This window comes from Euprymna scolopes, chromosome 10 (genome assembly GCF_053919585.1).
Source record: "Euprymna scolopes isolate OS-2025 chromosome 10, ASM5391958v1, whole genome shotgun sequence".
NCBI lineage: Eukaryota > Metazoa > Mollusca > Cephalopoda > Sepiida > Sepiolidae > Euprymna > Euprymna scolopes.
In genome coordinates this window covers 70,119,078-70,145,534 of record NC_136491.1, presented here as the reverse complement: position 1 = coordinate 70,145,534, position 26,457 = coordinate 70,119,078, and the positions used below count along the sequence as shown (strand labels likewise).

Here is a 26,457-nt window from a genome sequence, read left to right as displayed (position 1 = left end):
ATCTATATCTTATATTTATATCTTATTTAAATCTATATTTTATTTTAAATCTATATCTTATTTAAATTTATACCTTATTTTAAATATATATCTTATTTCAAATCTATATCTTATATTTATATCTTATTTAAATCTATATTTTATTTTAAATCTATATCTTATTTAAATTTATACCTTATTTTAAATATATATCTTATTTCAAATCTATATCTTATATTTATATCTTATTTAAATCTATATTTTATTTTAAATCTATATCTTATTTAAATTTATACCTTATTTTAAATATATATCTTATTTCAAATCTATATCTTATATTTATATCTTATTTAAATCTATATTTCATTTTAAATCTATATCTTATTTTAAATTTATACCTTATTTTAAATATATATCTTATTTCAAATCTATATCTTATATTTATAGCTTATTTAAATCTATATTTTATTTTAAATCTATATCTTATTTAAATTTATACCTTATTTTAAATATATATCTTATTTCAAATCTATATCTTATATTTATATCTTATTTAAATCTATATTTTATTTTAAATCTATATCTCATTTTAAATTTATACCTTATTTTACATATATATCTTATTTCAAATCTCTATCTTATATTTATATCTTATTTAAATCTATATTTTATTTTAAATCTATATTTTATTTAAATTTATACCTTATTTTAAATATATATCTTATTTCAAATCTATATCTTATATTTATATCTTATTTAAATCTATATTTTATTTTAAATCTATACTTCTATTCTACACCTGTATCCCCATTGCAACTGCTAGTTTTGCATGATTAGACTAGGATAGTGTTCTGGTGAGATGGAGAATAATTATAGATTATTTAGGCCGTTTTAACTATAAAAGCCTAATGATAAATGCTGGTAGTATATTGTTCTTGTACAAATGATTATTACATGCAAGATGATAAAGTTGAGTAGAACCAAATAATTTCTTAATTGTCCCAAAGCAGTCGTAATTACTGACTTCCATTACAAATAGTTTCAATTGCCACTTATAGTTACAACTAGAAACAAGAAGCCATTGATCTAAAGTTCATTTAGGATAATTATGATTAGTGAATAATGAATAGGTTTTGTTCTCTCTTTTTCTTTCTCTCTACACATGAAGAAATCAAGAACAATTCTCTGAGGAATTGTTGTAGACTATGGCATAATATATTCAACCTACTTAAATACGAACAGATGACAAAACAAATATTTTGCATACTGTTCCAATATTGGTATTTAGAACGACTACTTTGCGTTTTTTTTCCCTTTACCAATCGAGAATACATTGTTTCATCTTTCTGCCAAATATGGCCCGTCTTACTAATGAGCAGACACACTTCCTTTGTCAGAATGATTGATAGTTTTTGGATTGGTTCTAAGACGTTTTCCTTCTCAGGCATTATCTTCTACTTTGGGAGAAAATGTTATAGCCAATTTCCAGAAATGCTTATACTGAGGTATGAAACCGCGCCGGTACGTCGCGTCACCCAGTAGGCCCTTCTTCAGTGCGTTGGTGGAATCGTCTTTGCTGCAATGTCCACAAGGCCGGATCTTCTGTGATCGTCTAGAAATTTCATCTTTGGAGATACCGGGTGCTCGTTGACGGAAGCAGTTTCACAAGTAAAAAAAAAAATAATAACGAAAACATCAGCACATCAGCAAATCGAAAATTTTGAATAACAAAGACTCCGGAGATTAGGTTATATGGAATGTATTAAAAGAAAACCATAAAAGAAATATATACAAACACATGTACAGTTTGGAGTATGAATTTGTAAGCAAGCATTTAAACTTCTAAGTGGGGCTTCACAAGTCCATTAATTTAACCCTTTTTAGTTATCGGGCAATAGGCGAGGGGGGCTTCCCCTTGCTGGAATTCACAGGTCTATTAATTTAACCCTTTTTAGTTAACGGGCAATAGGCGAGGGAGGAGAGAGAGAGGAGAGGTGAGGTGGCCTGACTCTCGGACTCGCTCTGTTTTGCTCCTCTTCTCTTGGTCTCCTCTTCTGTTCTGTTTTGCTCTGACTCTCTCGGTCTTTATATAGTAGAGCACTGGGCGGGGCAACAATTCCCCATTCCTTCCCGACCAATCAGAATGCTCGATAACCAAATCGTCTGATTCTCTCTCATTGGATAATTTGACTGGTGACAGAAATTGGCCACCTCCCACAATCCAAGAATAATTCTAACTCCTCCCCGATCAATCAAAAACGCCCGATGGAAAATAACCAGTTTTCTCTCATTGGATAATTTCCAAACTGCGTAATACGCGATAACCGCATAAGTAAAAAAACTGCGTCCAAAAAAAAAAAAAATGCTTCATGAATTCTGCCCTTAGATGTGACACTTGTCATTATCAAATAAAATGAACAATTTATTATTCTGTTAACATCTCGACAAAATATGTTATTGAAAATTGTCGGGTGGCAAAAATCTCTTGATCTAAATTTCAAAACTGCGATTCGGTTTGAGAATGAAAACATTAGGAATGTTATTTTGGGTTCAAATGGTTTTATCAGAGTCATACCAAATCATTTAATATTTGATTCGAAAAACATTCTTTGAAGCCGACAAATGCATGTGTGAAATTTTAATTCCAAAGAAATTATTTATCTTTGTTTTGATCTTGTCACAAATATATTTTGTGACACCAACAAATGTAGTTTTTAGTTCAAAGCGAAAACATAATCTATCTGTTGTTGTTCCAGCTGACAAATGAATTGTGTCCTTGAAACGGTCGGCTCACTCTTTGAACCTGACCAATGCGTCTATGCGACTTCAAAGCAGAGAAAAAATATCAACAATCGAATTATGCTTTGAAGAAAGAAAGGAAAAAAAATACTTTGGCAGAATTGAAATTCAGCAAGATCTTTCTTTTTTGATGTCGGCCGGGACAAAAATATTAACATATATCTTTTAGTTAACCGGTGTTGTCCGGAATAAGATCTTAACATCTATCTTTCAATTACCCGATATTGCCCGGAATAAAATATTAAGGTTAAATAAAAGCGTCACATCGACCCTAATGGTCTGACGCTGCCTCTCTTTGGTGTTACAGAGGAATGTTGACTGTTTTTGGCTATTTTTGTATCCAACCAAATTGGTCCTTCAAAGTGGTTAATTTTCTCACCTTTTAGCCTGGTGCCACATTTTGTCACAACAAGAAGAAATCAAATCATACCATTTCAATCATCATTATTATCATATTTGGTTTAACGTCTATTTTACATGTTGGCATGTGTTGAACGGCTTTAAGAAATTGACTTCTTAACTGTCATCAAAGCTTCAACCTCTGTCCCATCAACGAAATGTTGCATCCCTCTGCCTGTTCTACAAGTATTTTAATGGTGAATGGTCCAACGAACTAGAAGCCCTTGTACCTCTTTGACATAAATATCCCCAACAAAGCTGACAAGCAACAAAATCCCACCCCTTCACAGTAGAGATATACGAAAGTCTTCTTTTCTAATAGTTTCTTCCTGAGAACTGCTAGACTTTGGAACTCACTTCTGGGTTCCTGCTTACCCAACTGTACTGACATGCAGAAGTTCAAGTGTAATGTGAACAGACATCTCGCTGCTAAACTCCCTACATAGTACCCCTGCAACTTATGTCCCCGATAGTAGTCCTCTATATCAAAGTGGCACCGTGCCTTGTTTGGGGTGAAAATGGAATAAATAAAAAAAACTTTAAAAAAAAACAAAAAAACTAACCTATATATGGCCAGGTCTTTATTTATCCTTCTTCCTCTCAAGTATATCCTTATCACTTCTTCCATAGTAAACTGAGTCTGCTAACTCAATTGTTCTACATCTCTAATCTAAGAACTTTCATATATTTTTTCAATGTGGCCATACCATCAAAGTTTCCTGTTCTGTACACATAATCTACCTGTGAGGTCATCAGATGTGTCTGTTTTTAATGCTCATATTACACATCGATTGTATCATTCTCATATCATTTCTCTCCTGCCCTCAATCCTGATCTTGAGAATATTTTCCCTTAATCCATAAAATTATAGATAGACTTATATATGAAAAAAATAATTGAATTCTTTACCAAAATCGCATAGAATTTCTCCCTTACATTAATTCATCGGAATTAGAGGAATGAGAGGAGGAGAAATCCTTTGCTATTTCATAAAAAACAAATTTGGAAAAAAGAACTCTGTACATTCGCATTTGTAACCAGTTGAGACTAGAGTCCCGATAATGCTGGATTTTGAAAGAAATCATAACTGAAACATATATGCACATATGTATCCAATAATGTTTGTATAACTAAAAAAATATATATGATAATACAGCTGTTCTTGTTGTTAAGCACTATTTTATAAACACCGGATTTTCATAAAGTGCTCAATTACTTGTGTAAGATCAGTATTTATATGTTATGCTATACAAAAAAAAAGTGATTAATCACTTTTTTTTTAAACGGCGAAAGAAAGAAAGACCTACCTCGGTTTTGTCCCGGGCATATTCCCCCTCCAAACTTTCAGTGCATTCTGTGATTGCCTTATCATCATCCTCAATTATTACATCGTTGACAACTGTTGAAGGAAGATCACAAGGTTTTCACGAATGTTAACATGAATAAATCAATCTACTCATGGAGAAAAGGAATACATTTTTATAAAGATCGTATATAATATTCTATACATGAATAAATAAAAGAAAATGTTACCCAACATTTGGTCTTTTGATGAAAACAAGAACACTGTAAGAGCATAGATTACCCCCTCCCCCAAATCAATTTCACACATGACCACACATTATCTGATGAGTAAATTTTCAAATCTTTCCATAATAATCTATAATATAAATCTCACCTGTCTGTTTAAATGTATGTATGTATGTATATATACATGTATGTATGTATGGATGTATGTATATATACATATATGTATGTATGGATGTATGTATATCTGCGTAAAACTTTCGACACAGGCGACGGATTTTCACAAGATCAGTATCGTTGTGAAGCTTGACCCTTGAAAAATTGGCGAAAAACATTAATTCCTTCACCCTCAATTGGGCATTTTCTACAAGCAGGGGTCGCTTTTTTCGAAAGTCATCCCCTCTCTTCGATTGACTAGCCTTAACTTAAACCTTTGCCACTTCCAGTTTGGCGATAGCCGCAACAGCAAAGACGTCAGGGTTTTTTTTCACATTTTTTTCCTCCTTCACTGTACTGGTTCGAGCCTGCCTGCCTACTACTACTTTTTTTTTTTTTGCTCAACACACACCTCCAAACACCCGGGTAACGCTGGCCACCCAGGCTAGTCTTTTATAAGTATGACGCGCAAGTTTTTTGCAAAGCATGTCCATACAGATATTTCCAACTTCAAACAATGAGTTGATTTTAGGAGTCATGCTGAGTGGACGATCTGTGGCTGATTCTCCAACTCATCGACCCAACATGAAACTTGCTATGAAGTGCAGCATATATTTTGTCAAGTTTACTGTCTGTCTTGAACCTCTTAAATCTTTTTCCTCTTCAATTAAGATAAAAGGTATTTTTATTACTTAACAATATTGTCGACTTTTTAAAGCTGACTGTCATTGGTTCTTGGGGGAGTCTCACAGATTACAGCTCAAACTGGAAAGGAACCTTGAGCCAATACCCGAAAGCAGGAGAGAAGAAACTAATGGACGTTGCTGCTAAAAAGCATACATGCAGATAGGAGAGCACCAATGCCAAGAGTGCAGGAACCACATCTTTTGTGATCTTTGTGACAGAGACTGCTACTTTCTCACTGATTTCTTCAGCCATAAGTGACGTTGCTTCAGACAAGCAGACAGACATAACAACTAGGCTAAGGATGCATCACCCATCGTGGACCCTGACCAATGAAGATCTACTACTACTACTACTACTACTACTACTACTACTACTGTCTCCATGTATATTCGAGCGTGGTCCACCCTAGCAATCATTCTCAATCCTCTCCTAAGGTTCTTCATCTCTTAACTAAAAATCATTTCATCCCATTGACCCTTATTCTTGAATGGATTTTGGTGAAACATTATTAAAAGAAAAAAAAATTAAAGTAAAGTGACTATTTACGACATATTCTTCATTATGCAAAATTTATTGTTCACATGGCTTTCATATTTTCCTGCTGATAAAACATTTAAAATGTGGATATTCTCCACTGAGTTCATTCATTTATCAGCAAATTAGAATAATTATCATGTTGTTAAGATTGATTATGAGTGTCGCCACTCCTACTGTTTGGAAAGCTTATTATAAGAGACGGGAAAATATATGCATCCAGAGCATGCATATGTTTGTTAGTATGAAATACTTTTTTATGTTCACAAAACTAGCCTCGCTAGTAACTGTCTTGTGCTCTAGCAACTGGGCTAGCTTGAAGATATACATGCGACTGAGGACCGCTTGGGAATTTCATACTCCTATGAAATTTTTTCCTTCAGTTTCTCCAGCTATGGATTAAATAGTATTACTGGTGATATTTTTTTTTGTTTATAATGGATTATTCGGGTTTGTATTACTGTACACATAGATTCGAAAAAGTTGTCAAAAAAACAAATATATAACAAATAAATGTTATCAAAGGCAAGATAAGTTACTTTTCTGCCAAACTGGATATATTTTTTGTGTTTTTATTCAATGTAACATGTTTACTCAGCTCGAAAAACGTACAGTGTTTACCGATGTATTCGAAAATTCAAGATGGCGTCTCACACCCTCTTTAACACCATAAGTTTGGAAAAAGGTGTTATAAATAAAAAACTATACAAAATACTATTAAAAACCCGCCGAATATATGTCAACCTATGTCACGATAATATATATTGAGCGAGTTTTTAACAGTATTTTATCCGGTTTTTTATTTATAACATCTTTTCCCAAACTTACCGTGTTAAAGAGAGAATCAGACGCCATCTTGAATGTTCCAATACATCGGTAAACACTGTATGGTTTTCGAGCTGAATAAACATGTTACATTGAATAAAAACACGAAAAATATATCCAGTTTGGTAGAAAAGTAACTTATCTTGCCTTTGATAACATTTATTTGTTATATATTTGTTTTTTGACAACTATGTGTACAGTAATACAAACCCGATTATTCTAATTTCATAGTTAGTTTCATTACCTTTGACTATTAATAAACAGAGAGAAAGAGAGAGAGAGAGAGAGAGAGAGAGGGAGAAAGAAAGAAAGAAGGAGAGAGAGAAAAGGAAAGAGAGACGGAGAGAAAAAAGTAATGTCTCCTATTTTTATTATGCCTGAATGGACCAGAGGAGGGGTGCAAATTACATTGTTATGATAATTGAACATGCATTCATAACCTAAAAGTTTCATTTCTTTGTTGCAGATATTGAGGGTGTGAAACTCTAAGAAAGCAACTTCTGTTATGGATGTGCATCAGAAGCAAAGATACGTTATTGAATTCCTGACAAAAGTGCATTCAGAATGATGGTGACCATGTAGAAAAATAAGTATTTGTAGTTTTTCAACTTTTTTAGGAGGCTTTACTTTTGGAACAACCCTCATACATTCATATGTATGTGTGCGTGTGTGTATAAAACAAATAAAAAAAAAAAATTAGAGAAATAAATCAAACCGAACCGTCTTGAATTTGAACTCTCGCCATTTGCCGTCGAGCTTCTTCTGAATCCTTGTGAATGATGTTGCCATCGAGGGAGAAATGAACAGCCAATTGATCCACACTGGAAATGGGTTTATATTGTTTTTCCTATAAAAAAAAATTCCATCTTTAAAAACAATGCAATCTTAATAGAATATCATTTTTTATGTCATTAATTGTTATTAGTAAAAAGAATTTGTCCGACGTGTGTGTACAAAAACTCCCTTCCTACCCACGATTTCTTTTCTTTTTTTTAATATTTCCAAATAATACTATCGATGAAATATCAAATTTTTGATATTACAAAATAAATCCAGTTTTTAACAGTGAGTGTTTAGTTTCTAAGTTTAGCATAAAATGTTTTCCCTCTTTGGTCTTTCGACTAATTATTTTACATAACAAACTGAACTCCAGTCAAAAAATTGAACAATAAGTTTCAAAATCTTCTTTTCTTTAATATGACGATTTAGAATTAAACGAATAATGTAATGTGAATAGTTTTATTAAACCATATAAAGTTAGAGGATGGTGAAAAAGAGTTTGGCCGTATTAATACCAGAAGAATAATAGAAAATTGAACAGTTAATTTTTAAAAAATAATCTAAATATTTCTAACTTAATTCGAAAAATAAAAATTCAGTGAATGGTACAGGATGATGTTATACATGTCTGCCAACATTTATTTTATTTTAAAAGCTTGTTTTATATATTTGAGTAAAAGTGAAGCTGAGATTTATTTGCTAGTGAAATATTAAGTAGACAAAGGCAGTCAAGCACTGTTACAACCATTGCTGAATCAAATTGAATACAATTGGACCAACTATGACAAAAGGAGCTGTTGGGGTGCTGGGTGTAATACTAAATATGATAATTAAACAAGGACGTAACTCAGTTGTGAGACTGCATACTTCTGCCTGACAACATAAAGATGGGCCAAAGTCTCATTTGGGACTTAGGTCTTCATATGATATGAAGTATTCCATGAAAAAAGTTGAAAGCTCAAAAAACATTTATTTGTACTGTTAGCAAAGACTATCAGATCAATGCATCAAACTGTGAAAAATCGGAAGTTGGAATTTGAAAATCATATAAGATGAGCCAAGTCTCCATGATGAACAGAACTGAAGTGATTTTCGTGACCTAGATATCCGAAATTAAATCAGACCATGACGATATTTTTACCAACTTTAGTAGCAATTGGTCAAGTATTGTGAATGCTAGGTTGTGCATAAACAAACAAACAAACAAACAAACGTTGTAACAAACTTGACCGTAAACATAACCTCTGTCTTGACAGATGCAATAAAATCCCAACAACTCTTTACAGCAGCTATAATAAAAGCTGTCGTTTGGCTAGCAGCCTATCATTTTAAGATAGTTTGATAATTTTTAAAACTGTTTAACCTCTTCACATGGAGTTGGATGCAAATGCCATAATAAATATAGATACAAACTTTGCAATTCACAAACCTCTTTACACTCATTCTATGACAAACACATACAGGTAGACAGATACATAAAAGACAAAGCCATTAAGCAAGACATTTTAATATAGAACAAACCTGAAAGAACTGTGCTCATTATTGATATCATCGTTCCAAATGACTATGGCCTTAATAGAACTGAACGTGAAAAATAAAATATCAGGACCTAAAAGTGATTTAAAAACGACATGGTCTCTGAAAGAAATATAATACACATTAAACTGATTGTGATAAGAGAAATTTGTCTAATAAAAAAATCTTTAAAAATATTTGGAAACAATCCCTGGAAGATCAAGCTGTAAAGAAATACAGTTGGCAACCATAAAGGCAACGACGTCTATTTTTAAAAGAGCTCTCGGATATAAATTTAAATCGTAATGAAATCAAGTGCTAGCTCCAGGAGGAGTTAGGTCCCTTGATCTTTTAAAACTAATTGAAGTGAAATAATAATAATAAATATGTGTGTGTGTGTGTATGTGTGTGTGTGTGTGTGTGTGTGTGTGTGTGAACAGGTTCCCGTAAATAGCAATTTGTTTACAATGAAGGGTTTACAGTAGAAAATGTGTTTCAGCATCAAATGACCCTAAAAAAGGCTAATATGCCATAAAACAAATAAATCAAATCAAAGGTATTTTTAAGGGAAAATATTCAATAACATTTCAATTGTATAATTTTATTTGAAGTTAAAAAATTATTTTTCGCAGAATTTCTTATTAAAAAAAGTAAGTAAAGTGGTCAGCTATAGCCGAAGACAACTCCAAATCTGCCATTCCATTAGCTACTACACCTAAGAGTGCTACTCCATTCCCAGGAGTACTCCATTTACCTTATGTTTATGATGCTGAGTGTTTAGTAAGGAAGCATCAAATAGCATTTTTTGAGTCTTTGATATGACTCAATCAGGGATTGAACCCCGGTCTTTTAGCTCATTATTAAAGATTATTGCTGTTATGCCGAATGGGCCGTTAATCTATTAAAATCCATTAAAAGTAATAAATCATACATTTATTTCTTTCAGTCAATTAACTTGTTCTAATTACAATCAATTCACTTGTTACAATTACAATCAATTAACTTGTTTCAATGTTTATACAAGCTTAAACAGTATTGCATATTTACTTTTCAGTAGAGTCCAATCTACAATGTAAGTATGATAATATATATATATATATATATATATATATATATATATATGAAATAAAATGGAGGTTGAAGGACCTAAATACTCAACGTTTCGCCCGATTTATGCAGGCTTCTTCAAGAGGATGGTCATTTTATTTCATATCGTCGGATTTAATCCAGCTTAACAATCACACATATATATATACATATATATATATATATATATATATATATATATATATATATATATATATATATATACAACTATACTGTCGCAATTTTCTTACAAATAAATCAACTTTGACCCGTTGACAAATATAAGAGCATTTTACAACGGCGATTTACCCACGTTCTTCCTTTTTTTTTTTTTTTAAATTTTTCTCCATTTTTTAATACACCTTTCTTAAAAACATTCATACATTTTCTTCTACACTACCAACATAAATAACCCCAAAAATGAATTTTTTTTTACAAATAAATAATCAACACAATAAAACGAATTGTTTTACTGTGTATGTTTTCAGCGTCCCAATTGTTTTTTTTGTGTGTTTAAATTATCCAAATAAACAATTGTTAATACTTTCTGCTTTTTTTTTTTTTTTTTTTTACATCGTTCATTTCCACATTGTCTTAATTAGTTTTATTAACCTTATTATTAACATAAATTAAATATTTGACCCAATGGGTCATGAATTTTTGCTTAAAATAAATGAAAAAAGTTATAGTTTATTTTCATTTTCTATTTAAAAAGCCATTCTTAACATGGGGAGAGTGTTTTTAATTATTCTGTACTTTCAACTAACAATTTCATTTAAAAAAGATATATCAAAATTTGAATTTAACTTGAAGTATTACGGTATCTGTTCAGTGCACATTTACCTATAAGTATGGCCAACCACTTAAAATTCAATGGCTGTAATTTTTTTTTCAAAAATAAACAATTATAAACAGGACAGAAGGACTAAATCTATTTATATTCTTTTTTCACTTTAATATACTTTAATGGAAATGTTTCTGCTATGTCACAAAAACTATTTTCTTTACGCCAGAAGTGTCATGCTCATACATTAATTCCATAGCTAATCTAACATACTGACCCAACGGGTCACGGGTAGTCTAGTAGAATGATAAAAATCTTTTGATTTGAAATTTAACCATTTGACGTCATAAATTTTTAAATTTATTGAATGACTAAAATTTATATATATATATATATACAGAGAGAGAGAGAGAGAGAGAGAGAGGGGGGGGGAGAGAGGGAGAGAGAGACACACACACACAGACACACACACAGACACACACACACACACAAACACACACACAATTGACACAAATAAATTTATAACATTATTTATTTCAGTTCATGGATTTTAAGATTAACAACGATTGGGCGATTGATCGTTTCTAAGACGCTAAATTAAAATAATTACTTGTAAACTCCAATATGTCTCTTCTTTAGTGTTTTTTACAAAAGATTGCAAGTAAAAAGAAAACCACATCAACATAATTGAAAATGTTTTTTTTATTTTTTTATTATTATTATTATTATTATTATTATTATTATTATTATTATTATTATTATTACTACTACTACTACTACTACTACTACAACAACAACAACAACAATAACAATAATAATAATAATAATAATAATAATAATAATAATAATAATAATAGATTAAAACTCCGAATTACAATAAAAGAAAATGAATAACGAAGACAAATGAATTACAGATAACTGTAAGTCAGTGATTTCTTTATTAAATATTTCCAGTATTTGGAAATTTTTACAAAGAATGGTTTGATACATTATTAACTTTTCATGACCTAATGGGAAAAGAAAATATATTGCATAGTTAGCAACCTAAAAAGGTACCAAAATTACTTGCTTTTGTTAGCAGTTAGTTCACTTTGAAAATGAACAGAATCAAACTATCCCACAAAAATATCATGTGATAATGATACAAAATAAAGAACGACAATTCTTACTAAGAAAGTAGAAGTGAAATAATAATGCAAATATTATTAATAAGAAAAGGTATTTTTTTTAGAAATCTTTTGAAACATTTCAGTAACAATATTAGAATATCTTTCAGCATTATAAAAAATATGAAAGCAATAAATTTGCTTTGAGTATTTTACCTTAAAGTTGAATCGGACAATGTTTTGGGGAGCATGTGGGTTGTTAGCAGTTAGAATGCGTGTAAACTCTTCTTTCAGTTCCTGTAAAATGAAAAGAAAAAAATAAATTAATAGTCCTCAACCTTAAAAAGAAAGATAATCATCATTACTGCATACTCCATTTACTTAGTTAATTTCACTCCAATAAAACAAATTCAATAAAAAAATGTCCCATCAGTACAGGCCAATAAGTCTCCTGTGCGTCATGAGTAAGTTGCTAGAATCTGTGTTAAATACAGAAGTAATCAGCCATCTCAACAAAAATAACCTTCTTAGTGACACTCAATATGGTTTCCGTTCTGCTAGATCTACAGCAGATGTGCTTACAGTTATATCGCATAGGATTAGCAAATCTCTCGACGGTGGCAATCTTTCTAGGGCAATTGCTCTTGACATATCTAAAGCCTTTGATAGGGTATGGCATAAAGGTTTACTTCATAAGATCGCTAGTTATGGTATAGCTGGAAATGTCTTCTCAATTATTAAATCATTTCTTTCTGATAGGTTCATAAGAGTAGTAGTTGAGGGGCAAAAATCAGAAGCTCACAGTATTAATGCCGGTGTCCCTCAGGGGTCCATCCTGGGCCCAACTCTTTTCCTAATCTACATTAATGATCTTCCAAATCACATCCTTACATCATTTGTAGACATTTATGCTGATGACACTATGGTTGCACATCTAAGACAGTAAACGACCAAGTTCTCTCCAATTCTCTCTCCTCTGATCTTGAGCACGTAGTACAATGGGGAAAGGAGTGGCTGGTTACTTTTAATGCATCTAAAACCAAGCTTCTCTCTTTACATCATCAACATTCTAATCAACATTTGGCATCAATTGAAATGAATGGCTCTCGTCTTCAGGAGGCCTCAAGTTTTGACAAGCTTCTGGGCTTGACCATTACTCCTGATCTTAAATGGAACACGTACATCAAATCTGTTGCCAAGGCCGCTGGAAAAATGGTGGGATCTTTCTATCGATCCGGTAAATATCTCACTGCTGATGCTATTCTCTATCTATATAAGAGCCAGGTACGTCCAAAGATGGAATACTGTTGCCACATCTGGACAGGAGCTGCTAGAAAGGACTTGTCCTGCCTTGATAGAGTTCAAAATAGACTTCGTAGCCTCGTAGGAGATGTCCTTTTCTCTTTGCTGCAACCTCTATCTCACAGAAGAGATGTTGCGAGTTTGTCTCTGATGTATCGTTATTTTCATGGAAAGTGTTCGACTGAGCTTCAATCTATGGTCCCCCCTCGCCAAACTTTCACAAGAAACACTCGTCTAGCTGTAAGCACTATCAATAATTTCCCCCACTCTTTATCTGTGCCTAAACCTAAACGTAGATTCCATGAACAAAGCTTCTTTCTTAGAACTGCACGCCTGTGGAATTGTCTTCCGTTTTCCTGCTTTCCGGCTGACTACAATATGGTTGTGTTCAAGTCTAAAGTAAATAAGTTCTTGATGAGCCGTTCCATATAAGTTATCAAATTTACCAAATTTTCATTACTAATGATTACTATATTGTCCAATTTCTACTGTACACTCTTTAACCCTTATCCTTGAGTGGCCTCTGGGCCTTGATAATGTGGTGATGCCTATGTAAAAAAAAAAAAAAAAAAGAGACGTCTACCAAATCATACCTTTCATTTCACTAAAATCATAGTCCGTTTTTTGATATCTATTTTTCTTTTTAATCCAATTTCTTTTCATTTTATGCTAAAGCATGTTTCCCTTTCTTTTTGCTAATCATTTTCTCAGATATTTCCAATACATTTTCCTAACCATTTTTTCTCTAAACATTTATTTATAGACAATTTTTCTTTTCTTTGACGTTTTTTACACTAACGAATGATTTAATTTACAGTTTTTCTTTAAAAACATTTTTACATTTCTATGCATTTCACTTTTTACACCATCATCTGAGATTTCTCTTTTATTTTCCATTTCTTTTATTCTCCATTTCTTGCTACCATCAAAAGTGCCATTCTTATAACTTAAAAAAAATGATTTTTTTCTACTTATTTTTTTATTTCTTTTTTGACATCATCATCATCATCATCATCATCATCATCATCGTCATCGTCGTCGTCATCATCATCATCATCATCATCATCATCACCACCACCACCACCACCACCACCACCACCACCACCATCATCATCATCATCATCATCATCATCATCATCATCATCATCATCATCATCATCATCATCATCACCATCATCACTACCATCACGACCACCACCACCATTGCATACTCGTTAATTTGGTTATCATCATGCTGTTAACAGATTTTCAGCGATTTCAGTTCAAATACCTAACCTCGAGGATACTAATGTTTTTGGTCATATCGTTTCCAAAATTAAAGTCTGATATGATTTGGAGTCTTTTGTCACTTGGTCATTCTGATTGACTTTTAATAGGTTTTATGAAGGCCTGAAGTACTTGATGTGCAGTCTCATTAAATGACTAAATCATGACAGTTTTCTTTGTAATATAATAACACTGCATGGTTTTGCTCTTGTTCAACTATGTTCAAAACTGTTCTTAAAATAATTATCAATCATTTATTATATAGAGGGAAGTTGTCCATATGTGTCCACTTAAAAGTCAAAAACTATGCAAGACATCAACAAAAAGCTGATGCATTCTTTTTCAGTATTGCCTCAAACAGAATATGAACACATTTTTTTTTTGGGGGGGGGGGCGGGGGGGCGAGGTCAACAGGAACAAAATTATTCAGCGGGGGGGGGCATTTAGAACGAGTTTTTACTGTGAAATAGTACTTGTGATGGAGATAAAAACGGGTTTAGAGAACAGGAAAGAGGAAGAGGAGAGAGATTACTCAATAGAAATCGAGTGAGAGAAGTTTTCAAAGAAAAGTTTTACAGACATTTTAATTTTAACTCTTTTATTTTATTGCTCTTATCCAGGGCTACACCAAGTAGCCATGCTAATCTTATATATAAAGTTAACTGAATCAAATGAAAGACTCGAAAATCCAATATATTAGAAATTCTGTTTCATCATAAATACCTCTTTGCTCTGATCTTGAGCACACAGTCGATGAAAAAATGGTGAAATCATTCTACCACTCCAGTAGATATCTCAATGCTGATGCAATTTTCTGCCTGTATAAGAGCCAAGTTTTATTACAATTTTTTTATTACATTTTCACCCCAAACAAGGCACATTGCCACTTTGGTGTAGGGGGTTACTACCAGGGGCAACAACTACTGGGGTACTATGCTGGGATTTGGGCAGCAAGATGTCGGTTCATGTTGCACTTGAACTTCTGCATGTCAGTACAGTTGGGGAAGCAGTGGCCTGGAATGGAATTCCAGATTTTAGCGGTTCTGGGGAAGAAACTACTGGAGTAGAAAGATCTTTTACATCTAGGGATCTCTACTGTGTGGGGGTGGGATTTAGCTGCCTGTTGGGTTTGTCGAGGGTGTCTACGTCGTGGGGGCACAAGTGCCTGCAGTTCGTCAGAGCATTCACCATTAAAATACTCGTAGGAAAGGCAGAGGGATGCAACATTACAAAGCTTAGATGCCAGTTCAGGGCCTATCAGAATTGCGACTCTCTTTTGAACCTTGTCTAGGAGCGAGAGACTAGTAGCAGATGCACCAGCCCAAATGTGACAGCAATACTCCATACATGGGCGAATGGTGGCCTTATAGAGGTACAGGAAAATTTCAGGTGTTAGTAGTTTTCTAGCATGGTAGAGAGAGTCTACCTTTTTTGCAGCGGCCTTGGCAACGCTTTCAATGTAATTGTTCGAACTCCTATTTCCTGTGAACGTTAGGCCAAGCAGTTTGAAAGATGTACTCTCAGATAAAGAGTCACTGGCCATTGCTATTGGTGGCAGAGAAGGTTTCTTGTAATTATTGAAGGAAACCAGTTTAGTCTTGGCAGCATTGAATGTGACCATCCATTTTTGTCCGCATTCCACTACAGATTGGAGGTCAACCTCTAGTGTTTTTGCCATTTCTTTAGATATATGTTCATTTGTTTTCCTGTCATGCGTGTTATAGTGTGGTGTCATCAGCATATATACCCATCTCAGAGGCAATTTTGTCGGAGAGGTCATTAATGAATATTAGGAACAATAGAGGTCCAAGGATAGACCCCTGAGGCACTCCCGCATTTATATCATATTGTTTAGATGTACGACCGTCGAGGACAACCTGGATTTTTCTCTTATCTAAGAAGGATTTAATTATGTTAAGTATTCTACAATTGATACTGTATGATCTAATTTTCCTGAGGAGACCGTCATGCCACACCCTGTCAAAAGCCTTAGATATATCTAGAGCTACCGCTCTGCCCTCCCCCGCTTTGTCCAGTGAATGGTATATGCATTCAGAGATTACAGTGAGGATGTCTGCTGTGGAACGGGCTTGTCTAAATCCATATTGTTTGTCAGTCAGAAGTTTAGCATCTGAAGTAGAGCATGGTTAATTAAGGTCTCAAATATTTTGGCGAAAAGTGGGAGGAGGCTAATGGGGCGATAATTAGATGGGTCAGTTCTTTCACCAGAATTCTTTAATACTGGTACCACAGAAGCAGTTTTCCAACAGTCCGGAAAGCAAGATTCATTAAGGCATTTGTTGTAGAGTTTGGAGAGAACTGGAGCTACTTCGGCTGAGCACTTTTTTAATAGCACAGCTGGGATGAGATCGGGTCCACATGCTTTTGAAGTGTCAAGGTTTTTTTATGATAGCATGCACCTGAGCAGGGGTAATTTTTAGATCATCTAGCGTGGCGTCTGTCTGCAAAGGAAAGTCAGGCAGGGGGTGGTTGGAAGGGTCCAGTGTGGAGTTTGAGGCAAACCAACTGGCAAGCATATTAGCCTTGTCGGTTGCTGAGCAAACAACCTCGTGATTGTTGGTTAGTGGGGGAATTGTTGATTTCCCATTATTTACTACATTGTTGTAGATTTTCCAGAAGTCACGCATTCCTAATTTTTGTACTTCTATGCGTTTTTTAGTGGTTTCAGTAAATTCTCTCTTAGCTGTCGCTATTTCTTTCTAAATGTTGCTTCCAAGGATGGAGTACTGTTGCGACATCTGGACAGGAGCTGCTAGAAACAACTTATCCTGCCTTGACAGAGTTCAAAATAGACTTCGTAGTTTAGTGGGAGATGCTATTTTCTCTTCCCTCCAATCTCTTTCCCATAGAAGAGATATTTAGAGCCTGTGCCTGCTTTATTGTTATTTTTATGGCAAGTGCTCGTCTGAGCTCCAATCTATGTTCCTCCTTTGCCAAACTTTCATGAAGAACACTTGTCTAGTCGAAACCATTATCAATAATTTCCCAACTCTTTATCTGTGCCTAAACCCAAGCTTCTTTCTTAGAACTGCACACCTATGGAACTCTCTTTTGTTTCCTTGCTTTCCAACTGACTACAATATAGTCGTCTTCAAGTCCCATGTGAACAAGTTCTTGATGAGCTGTCTCCTTAAGTAATCCAATTTACCAAATTTCCACTATTAACGATTATTACGATATTGTCCCATTGATTACTGTATACTCATTAACCCTTATCCTCGAGTGTCCTTCGGCCATGATAAATGGTGATTTCTTTGTAAAAAAAAAAAGAAAACATTTTACTATGTCTTTAAATAAAAAAATATGTATTACGAATTACTTTGCTTAAAAACATAATTAATCTGCTTGTACATTCCAATAAAACTCCAATGTTTATAAAATAGTGCTCAATAACAAGTGTATATATATATATATATATATATATATATATATATATATATATATGATTTTGGCTCAGACAGCATACGTTTATCTTCCGTTTAGAACCAAATATTTCTATTTTTCTATGACAAGTAATTGTGGATGAAAATCAATTGAACAAGTAAATTGATCGATTTTCTTTGTAGTAGAAATTCAAGATACTAACAATTGAGCTACTTTTTAAGTTAAAAGTAACATCGTTTTCTGTGATCTCTACAAGAGTCAGCATTGTATAACTTTGCGCTGAATTCACTCTGCAGCTGCAGTCTTAGCATACTTTACATGTCTCTAGACGATATTATTATTGGATTCTGAAATGCACTACGCCGGTAGAATGTGATTCTGAGACCAAAATAGAAAATGGGGTGACCTTAGCAGATGTTATGTGGACGGTAGACATTCTAATTAGAAAAGAAAGAAATACAGAGACTTAAATATTTACTAGTAGGAATACCTAGCGTTGCCCAGAAACGAATGCGATTGTATTGTTGTTATCAACTGCCAAATGTAAAATGTGGTAAAACTGATTTTACGGTCTTGATCCTGATCCCTTGATCTTTGGTTAATATTGTATTCAATGAGAGCATGCTCTCTCTCTCTCTCTCTCTCTCTCTCTCTCTCTCTCTCTCTCTCTCTCTCTCTCTCTCTCTCTCTCTCTCCAACCATGAGTTAAATATTTTAGTATTCTCCTTTGTTTATAACGGCCTATTTTTAAAGTCTATCCTTTCTGTATTACCTTTGATAGTTATTAAAGGTTAATAAATAGAGAGAGAGAGAGAGAGAGAGAGAGAGAGAGAGAGAGAGAGAGAGAGAGAGAGAGAGAGAGAGAGAGAGAGAGAGAGAGCGTACAGTATAAAATAAAAACGAGTGGAGGAATCAAACAAGATACAATAGGAAAGGAAAAGAATGATAAACAGAAACTTAATAAGAAATCAATCATTTTTGAGACAATTGCAACTGATGGCTAATTAGAAAAATTAAAATCGAATTGTTTTAAAACATAGCTTAATCCAAAAATTAAGTAATGTTTCGGCATATATTTTGTATGATTAAAATACATGGATAAAATGTCTTCGAGAAACAAGAGTTTTTGTGAAGCAATTGATATAAAAACAACAGACATATTTCTTCTGTTGGTTTACTTTATTTTTTTTAAAGAAAAAATCACTTACCGCTTCTGTTAACTGTAATTGGTCATCGGGTTTAACCAATGTTTTACTCTGGGAAAAACAAAATAAAGAATGAGTGGGTTTTTTTTAATAATAATAATAATAATAATAATAATAATAATAATAATATGGAAATTTGACTAGCAGGAATATGCTAAACAAGAAACACGAAGATCTGAACCAAAAAATAGCAGCAAAAGAAGGAAGATTAAAACGATATAGATATAAATCTGAACAATGCAAGCAAAACAGGACATTTGTAAACAATGAAAGCCAATTTTTGGAGGAAAAACAAAAACGGAACAGCCAAACCCAACAGAAACAAAACTCTATTGGAGTAAGATATGAGATGAACGACAAGACTACAACAGAAATTCTGAATGGCTGAAAGACATGAAAGAAGAGTTGCAACAAATCGAAGAAGGAACAGTGAATGAAATCAGCAAAGAGACTATAAAGAAACCCATAGGAAAAATGGCAAACTGGAGAGCACCAGGACACGATGGGATACATGCATAGTGGTTCAAAAAATGTACAACTCTACACGAAAGACTAGCTCAAAACATGAAAAGATGTATACAGGAAACAAACGTACCAGCTTGGATGACAAAGAAGGACATGGAGAAAGGAATCATCCCCAGCAACTATAGGCCTATCACGTACTTACCCACTATATGGAAAATACTAACAGCAGAACTGAGAGAACAAATCTACCACTCCCTGAATAATCGTGGACTTCTCCCCGAGGAACAAAAAGGATACCAGAAAGGAAAAAGAGGAACACATGATTTGCTATATATAGACCAAAAGATCCTAAAGGAGGTAAAAAGAAGAAGAAAGAACTTAACCATGGCATGGATCGACTACAAAAATGCGTATGACAGGATCCCTCAAGCATGGATAATAGAATGCTTAGAAATGTATAAAATACCAAGCAGGACCATCAACGTGATTGAAAATGTGATGAGAACATAGAGACTGGAATTGACAGCTGATGGACAACACATAACAGAAATTAACATACAAAGAGGTATCTTCCAAGGAGATTCATTATCATCATTACTGTTCATCATAGCCATGATGCCCCTGAACAGTATACTGAGAAAATGCTAAGCCCAATACAAGTTGTCTAACACGGAGGAAAAAATGAACCACCTGATGTACAAGGACGATCTGAAACTCTTCGTAAGAACCAAAAATAAACTAGACATTAATAAATACCACCAGGATCTTCAGCCAAGATATCCAAATGGAGTTTGGTAAGAAAAAGTGCACACTACTAGTTATAAGAAAAAGTGCACACTACTAGTTATAAGAAAGGGAAAACTAGAGATGACAGAACGCATAGAACTACCCAACCAAACGGAGATGAGGGCACTAGAGGAACAAGACGCCTATAAATACCTAGGAATACTGGAAGTAGACACCATCAAAACAACAGAAATGAAAGCGAGAATTGGAAAGGAATACCTCAGGACAAGAAGAAAAATTGTCAAAACCAAATTATATAGCAGAAACCTAATAAAGGGCATAAATACATGGGCAGTATCACTAGTAAGATACTCTGGACCGTTCATAGGGTGAACTAAAGAAGAACTGAGACAACTCGATCAGAAGACCAGAAAAACTCATGATCATGCATAATGCACTACATTCGATTATGTATGACTCTACTTAAAAAGGAAAGACGGCAAAAGGGGACTGGTGAATGACAGCAAAAAAGAACTAGAAAAATACTTAATACAAAACACTGAAAGAATAATGATAGCAGCGAGGAACATGGAAAAAAATCAATAAAACAGAAAACAGAGAGCCAAAGGAGAAGACAAGAAAAGAAAAGTGGGAAGAGAAACAACTACACAAAATATTCATAAGGATGACAAAAGATGAAAATAATGAAAACACGAGGACATGGATGAGAAAAGGACACATAAGCCGAGAAACTGACTCCCTAATAACTGCAACACAAGACAACTTGATAAGAACCAATCACATCAAAGCAAAGATTGAAAAACACCAAGAAAACAGCAAATGCAAGCTCAGCGGACAAAGAGACGAGATGATAAATAATATAATAAGTGAATGCAGCAAACTGGCCCAAAAGGAATACAAAAACAGACATGAATAAGCAGGAAGGGTAGTACACCGGGAATTATGCAAACAACTGCATCTCGAACACACAGACAAGTGGTACAAACATAAGCCGGCAACAGTACTTGAAAACGAGAATCACAAAGTCCTATGGGACATGGACATACAAACTGATAAACCAATCCAAACAAGAACACTGGATGAAAGAAAAATCCTGTCAAATCATAGACTTTGCTGTTCCAGCTGACCACAGGGTGAATACCAAAGAAAACGAGAAACAAAGCAAATACACAGAGCTAGTCAGGGATCTGAAAGGGATATGAAAGATGAAGAAAATCTAAATAATACCTATAGCAGTAGGAGCACTATGAACAATCCCGAAAAACTTTGAAAAAAGAATGGGAGAAATTGAAATCAAAGGAATGACTGGAAAAATACAATGAACAACAATTATGAAAACAGCTGAAATATTAAGAAAAATCCTTGAATGTGAAAACTAACAGACAGGAGCAACAAGTGCGGGTCAGACAAACTGCTGCAAAGGCAAAACATGAAACACTACATGGAACCAAGAACACTGAAACCACATATCTATAAGTTCTCTAACCCAACCCTACCCTCAATGCCATATCAATGAACCCCCCCCCTCTCCAAAAAAAAAGAGTGAGACCAAATAACTAAGTAGAATCAAGGAGGAAGGAAAAACCGATGAACAGACCAGATCCCAGCCGAATAAGTGCGAAGAGAACTGGGATCTTGGGGAGGCTTATTGCCACTCAAATCCCAGCAAAGACCAATAGCTGCTGCCAAGGAGAAATTAAGTGCAAGCATCTGTTGAGATAATGCAAATTTATTTGCAAATGTTATCGAAAGAGATGGAGAGTACTGGAAACCTGGGGAGACTTGCTGTCACTCAGCTTCCAGGGAACACCACAAGCTGTTTTCAGGGAAAGATCTCTGAAGACATGTGTGAAAGCTCCTTGTGAGCCAATAATAATAATAATAATAGTTTTTTGCTTTTTTGTCATCAGCTTGATCCCATTGATATTTCTTTTACAGAATGTGAAAGCAGGGTATGAAGTCGGAAAAGGACTTCCTGCAGTCAACCATCTATGGATGACATTTATGGATGACATTAAAGTATTTGGAAAGAATGAGAACCAGCTTGATACCTTGATGAACACGATCAGATTGCTTAGTAATGACATAAGGATGGAAGTTGACATCTCCAAATGTGCTATTCTTGTGATGAAAAGAGGCAAGCTAGTTTAATGTTCCACTGAGGTCACCAGATCTAATCCTACCTTTAAGACTTACATTACATATCGATCAGATCATCTGCATATCATTTTTCTCCATGCAATGCATGTTTCACTCTCACTGGCTAGATTTCACTTTTTTTTATATATATCGTATATATATATATGACCACACTGTACACATATGGCTGACATGGGCAACAGCAGTAATGATTTACTGGTGATTAATGGTAGAAGTTTCCTGAAATATTAAAGAAAACCTTTGAATATGAAGACTAACATGCATGAGCTACAGGCATTAGTCAAACATATAGAAACTGCTACAGAAGTTAAACACAAAAAACACCACATGGAATAAGGAAAACTGAAACCATATAATTGTAAGTACTCCCCTCCTCACAAAAAGAAAATGTCTGCATCAACTGACACCACACCAAATAATCCAAGAAGATTAAGGATAACGGAAAGATTGAGGAGAGAAAAGTACTAATCAGACCTCCACTGAGTGAATGTGAAGGGTACTGGGACGTTACCACCTAAATTCTAGTGAAGACCAATGGTTATGGCCAACGAGAAATCAATGTCAAATGGTTGTTTGTGATAATACAAATTAATTTTCAAAAGTTATCAAAAGAGGTAGAGAGTACTGGAAATCTGTGGAAACTTGTTGCCACTCTGACTCCAGGGAACCCCACAGAAATCAAGAGAAATCTTTGATGATGGCCTGTGTGAAAACTCCTAGTGATTATTATTATTATTATTATTATTATTATTATTATTATTATTATTATTATTATTAATAATAATAATAATAATAATAATAATAATATACAAAGAGTTAAACATAAAAAGAATAAAAGAAGAATATTGAAAACAATCATAAATTCTATTCATATTCTAAATAAATTGTATTGCATTTATTAACCGTCTTATTAGGCTCCTGTTTTAATTACGTTTCTAATACATTTTTAAAAAATAAAGAAGGAACATCAAAAATATAATCTTACTTACATGTGACCATTCTTCAGTGTCAGGGTTATCTCCCATGTCAGTGTAGTCATCTCCATCCTTGTGAAGTAAAAAACATCTCGTTTATTAAAGATGTACAAAATAATAGTTATATTCAAATATATATAGATATTATATATGTATAACTGTTATACTAGTATAATACTTACTATTTGTGTTATTTGGACTATTGTTCTCATTTTGGTTGTTATGTGTACAATTGTTTAAACAATATAACTTCAGGTTATCCTTCACCTTAAGAAAGTGAAAGAGAAGTTGTGATAACCGAGATGAGAATAATACTCCGAATAACACAATATATCTATAACTATCAATCTTTATCCGAATAACACAATATATACAATGATGTAAATTTGTTTGTATGTTCCGTCCTACAAAATCAACTGTTCTATTCTGAATAGCCAATTTTTTTTATTGTTCATCTATGTTGTTAAGAAAAATAAAATTTAGTTTGATTTAATCCCTTTCAGAAAATACTTTATCCAACTCGGTATATTTATCAGAAAGATGCCTTGTTTGTCATCAGCAGCAAATATAAATTAAAGTGGGCTCCACGTTTATTGTCCACAGTTGTAGTAGTAGATACTACTAATAATGTATTATTGTATTTAATATTAAAACATAATAATTATATATGTAATATTACTATAGTAAAAGAGCTGCAAAACTATAGAAATTCTCTGAAAAATTAGAAACTTCATAGTCACACCCGGTGAAATCATGCCTATTTCATATATGCTGTCAAAAAATATTATCTTAAAAATCCGTTCTGCAACACTATGGGGGCACTTTATAGCCATAATCTTTTTCTTAGATTAACAGATATTAGTTACATATTTTTTTAAATGAGTCACAGCTAATTATTTACGTTATGGCTAACATAAAATAATTATTAATCATGTTTATTTTATTAATTAACTGTAAAAAAAATATAGTAAACCGCAAATACATTTTAGATAAGATCTACAGATAAAAACGTTATGATTATTGTTGCCCATATGTGCTTCCATACACTACATTACATTCACCGTTGTCATACAGAATTACTTCAGATTTATTGCTCTATTAAAATAAAAATTAAAAAAAAAAACTGTAGTGTTTTTCAAGGAAATAGAAAGAGCGTATTGAGAACGCCTTGAATTTGCTAAATTTAAGTTTATTAAAATCACTTAACCTATGGAATGACTCAAACCATAGACTTCAAAAGACCACTCTTCTCTCCACTTCAAGGAAGCATTATGTATTAATTAATTTACACAAATATTTCCATTTTTTTTTCTTTTTCATGTTTGTTTGTCCAAACTCAATCTTTGATATTGGTACAAAATGTCTGAATCAGATTTTTTCCATTATTTGGAACCTCTTCTTACATCCATTCAGATCATAGATTCTTCTTTTAGTCCAAGAAGGATATTTAATTCACCCAAGAATTGCAACTAGCAGGGCAGATCCCTATATGTAATGGCAATTTGAATAACACAGTATTATAGTAATATAGAAGTCTTTTATACTGATATTAACTTCTAAAGATTTTGAAACATTATAGTAAGAAAAGGTATTATTAGAAGATGACTGAAGATTTTACATGAGACACTTTTAATGCCAATGCCAGATTTTCAGTGAACCTTCATTACCCACCTGACTAATCATTCCAAGTTTTGTCTTATTATGCTTATATGTCCATACTGCTACATATCACGTTGACTCATCAGTTCCTCTTACATCATTGAAGTTAAGCAATGTTGAGGCTTGACAGTACTAAATGGGGATATCAAGTGTTGTATGTGGGAGGGTTCTCTGCTTATCCTGACATTGTTTTTGATTTTCCTAAAATTTTTCTTTCCACCAGACTCAAGCAATACCAGTTCAGCAATACCATTGCTTCACAATAAACTTTCCACTGAAGAGCACTTGGTGCCTTGGCGCTGCTGGGGTTTTTACCTCAGCACCAAAATCAACAGAATCTAGACCATTCCTGTAATGATCTTTTCCCTATTGATTGCAGTAGGAATTTGGTCCTGTGCAAGTCTAGGAGGTCCACCCTCTCAGGTTTTACCTTCTTCGTTTGAGAAGGGATTCATTTATTTTTAATCACCTAAGGCGCTCATACGAGCTGCCCAAGCATTTTTGTGGGTCAGAGTACCCCTTCTTAGGGGTGCTGACTTTTCAATCCCACTTTCCGACCCTTGTATCACATTTCTCACTGTGGGAGAGAAATAAATAGCCATTGTCTTTCAAGACTGAACAGAGGTCTCTCATGTCCATACTAATAAACATGGACGAAGAAAACAATATGTTCATGGCAGAAGAGAACTATCTCCATTTCTAACCTAGCTTCAATTGAAGAAGATCAGTTTTTAGTTAAAAACTGGATACTCCTACTGAAGAAAGTATGGTTCATCTTAAAATAAGGTATTACTTAAGTTGCCAAATGAAACAATGAATTTTTATTCACCTCCTCTCTAGAAGGTTAGGTTCAAAGTTAGACACAAAATTTTGAAAAGCCAGCGCTCTGAGAGAAGTGCACGCTGGCCAACAAAAAATGCCTGAGCAATCCTGAACAGAACCATGCCTCAGCTTGGCAGCAACTAAGCCACTATTCGACTGATTGGTAGGAACAACACAATCTCAGGTAAAGTGAAGCTAGTCATTTTCCCCTTACTACTACTACTACTACTACTAATAATAATAATAATAATAATAATTTGACCTGACTAATGTTG

General features: G+C 33.7%; 1 protein-coding gene across 7 annotated transcripts in view; it reads right to left on the bottom strand.

Annotated features, from left to right (window-relative positions):
* The window catches only part of LOC145286085 (dynein intermediate chain 2, ciliary-like), a 96,667-nt gene that overhangs the window by 57,075 nt on the left and 13,135 nt on the right, over nucleotides 1-26,457 (bottom strand). For all 7 annotated transcript variants that reach the window (XM_080134763.1, XM_080134758.1, XM_080134759.1 and 4 more), the window contains 5 exons: nucleotides 23,717-23,773; nucleotides 19,359-19,406; nucleotides 12,394-12,474; nucleotides 7,627-7,753; nucleotides 4,485-4,576 (listed from right to left, as the gene is read on the bottom strand). In XM_080134763.1, the coding sequence (XP_079990889.1) occupies nucleotides 4,485-4,576; nucleotides 7,627-7,753; nucleotides 12,394-12,474; nucleotides 19,359-19,406; nucleotides 23,717-23,773 (405 nt within the window). The remainder of the gene's footprint in view (nucleotides 1-4,484; nucleotides 4,577-7,626; nucleotides 7,754-12,393; nucleotides 12,475-19,358; nucleotides 19,407-23,716; nucleotides 23,774-26,457) is intronic.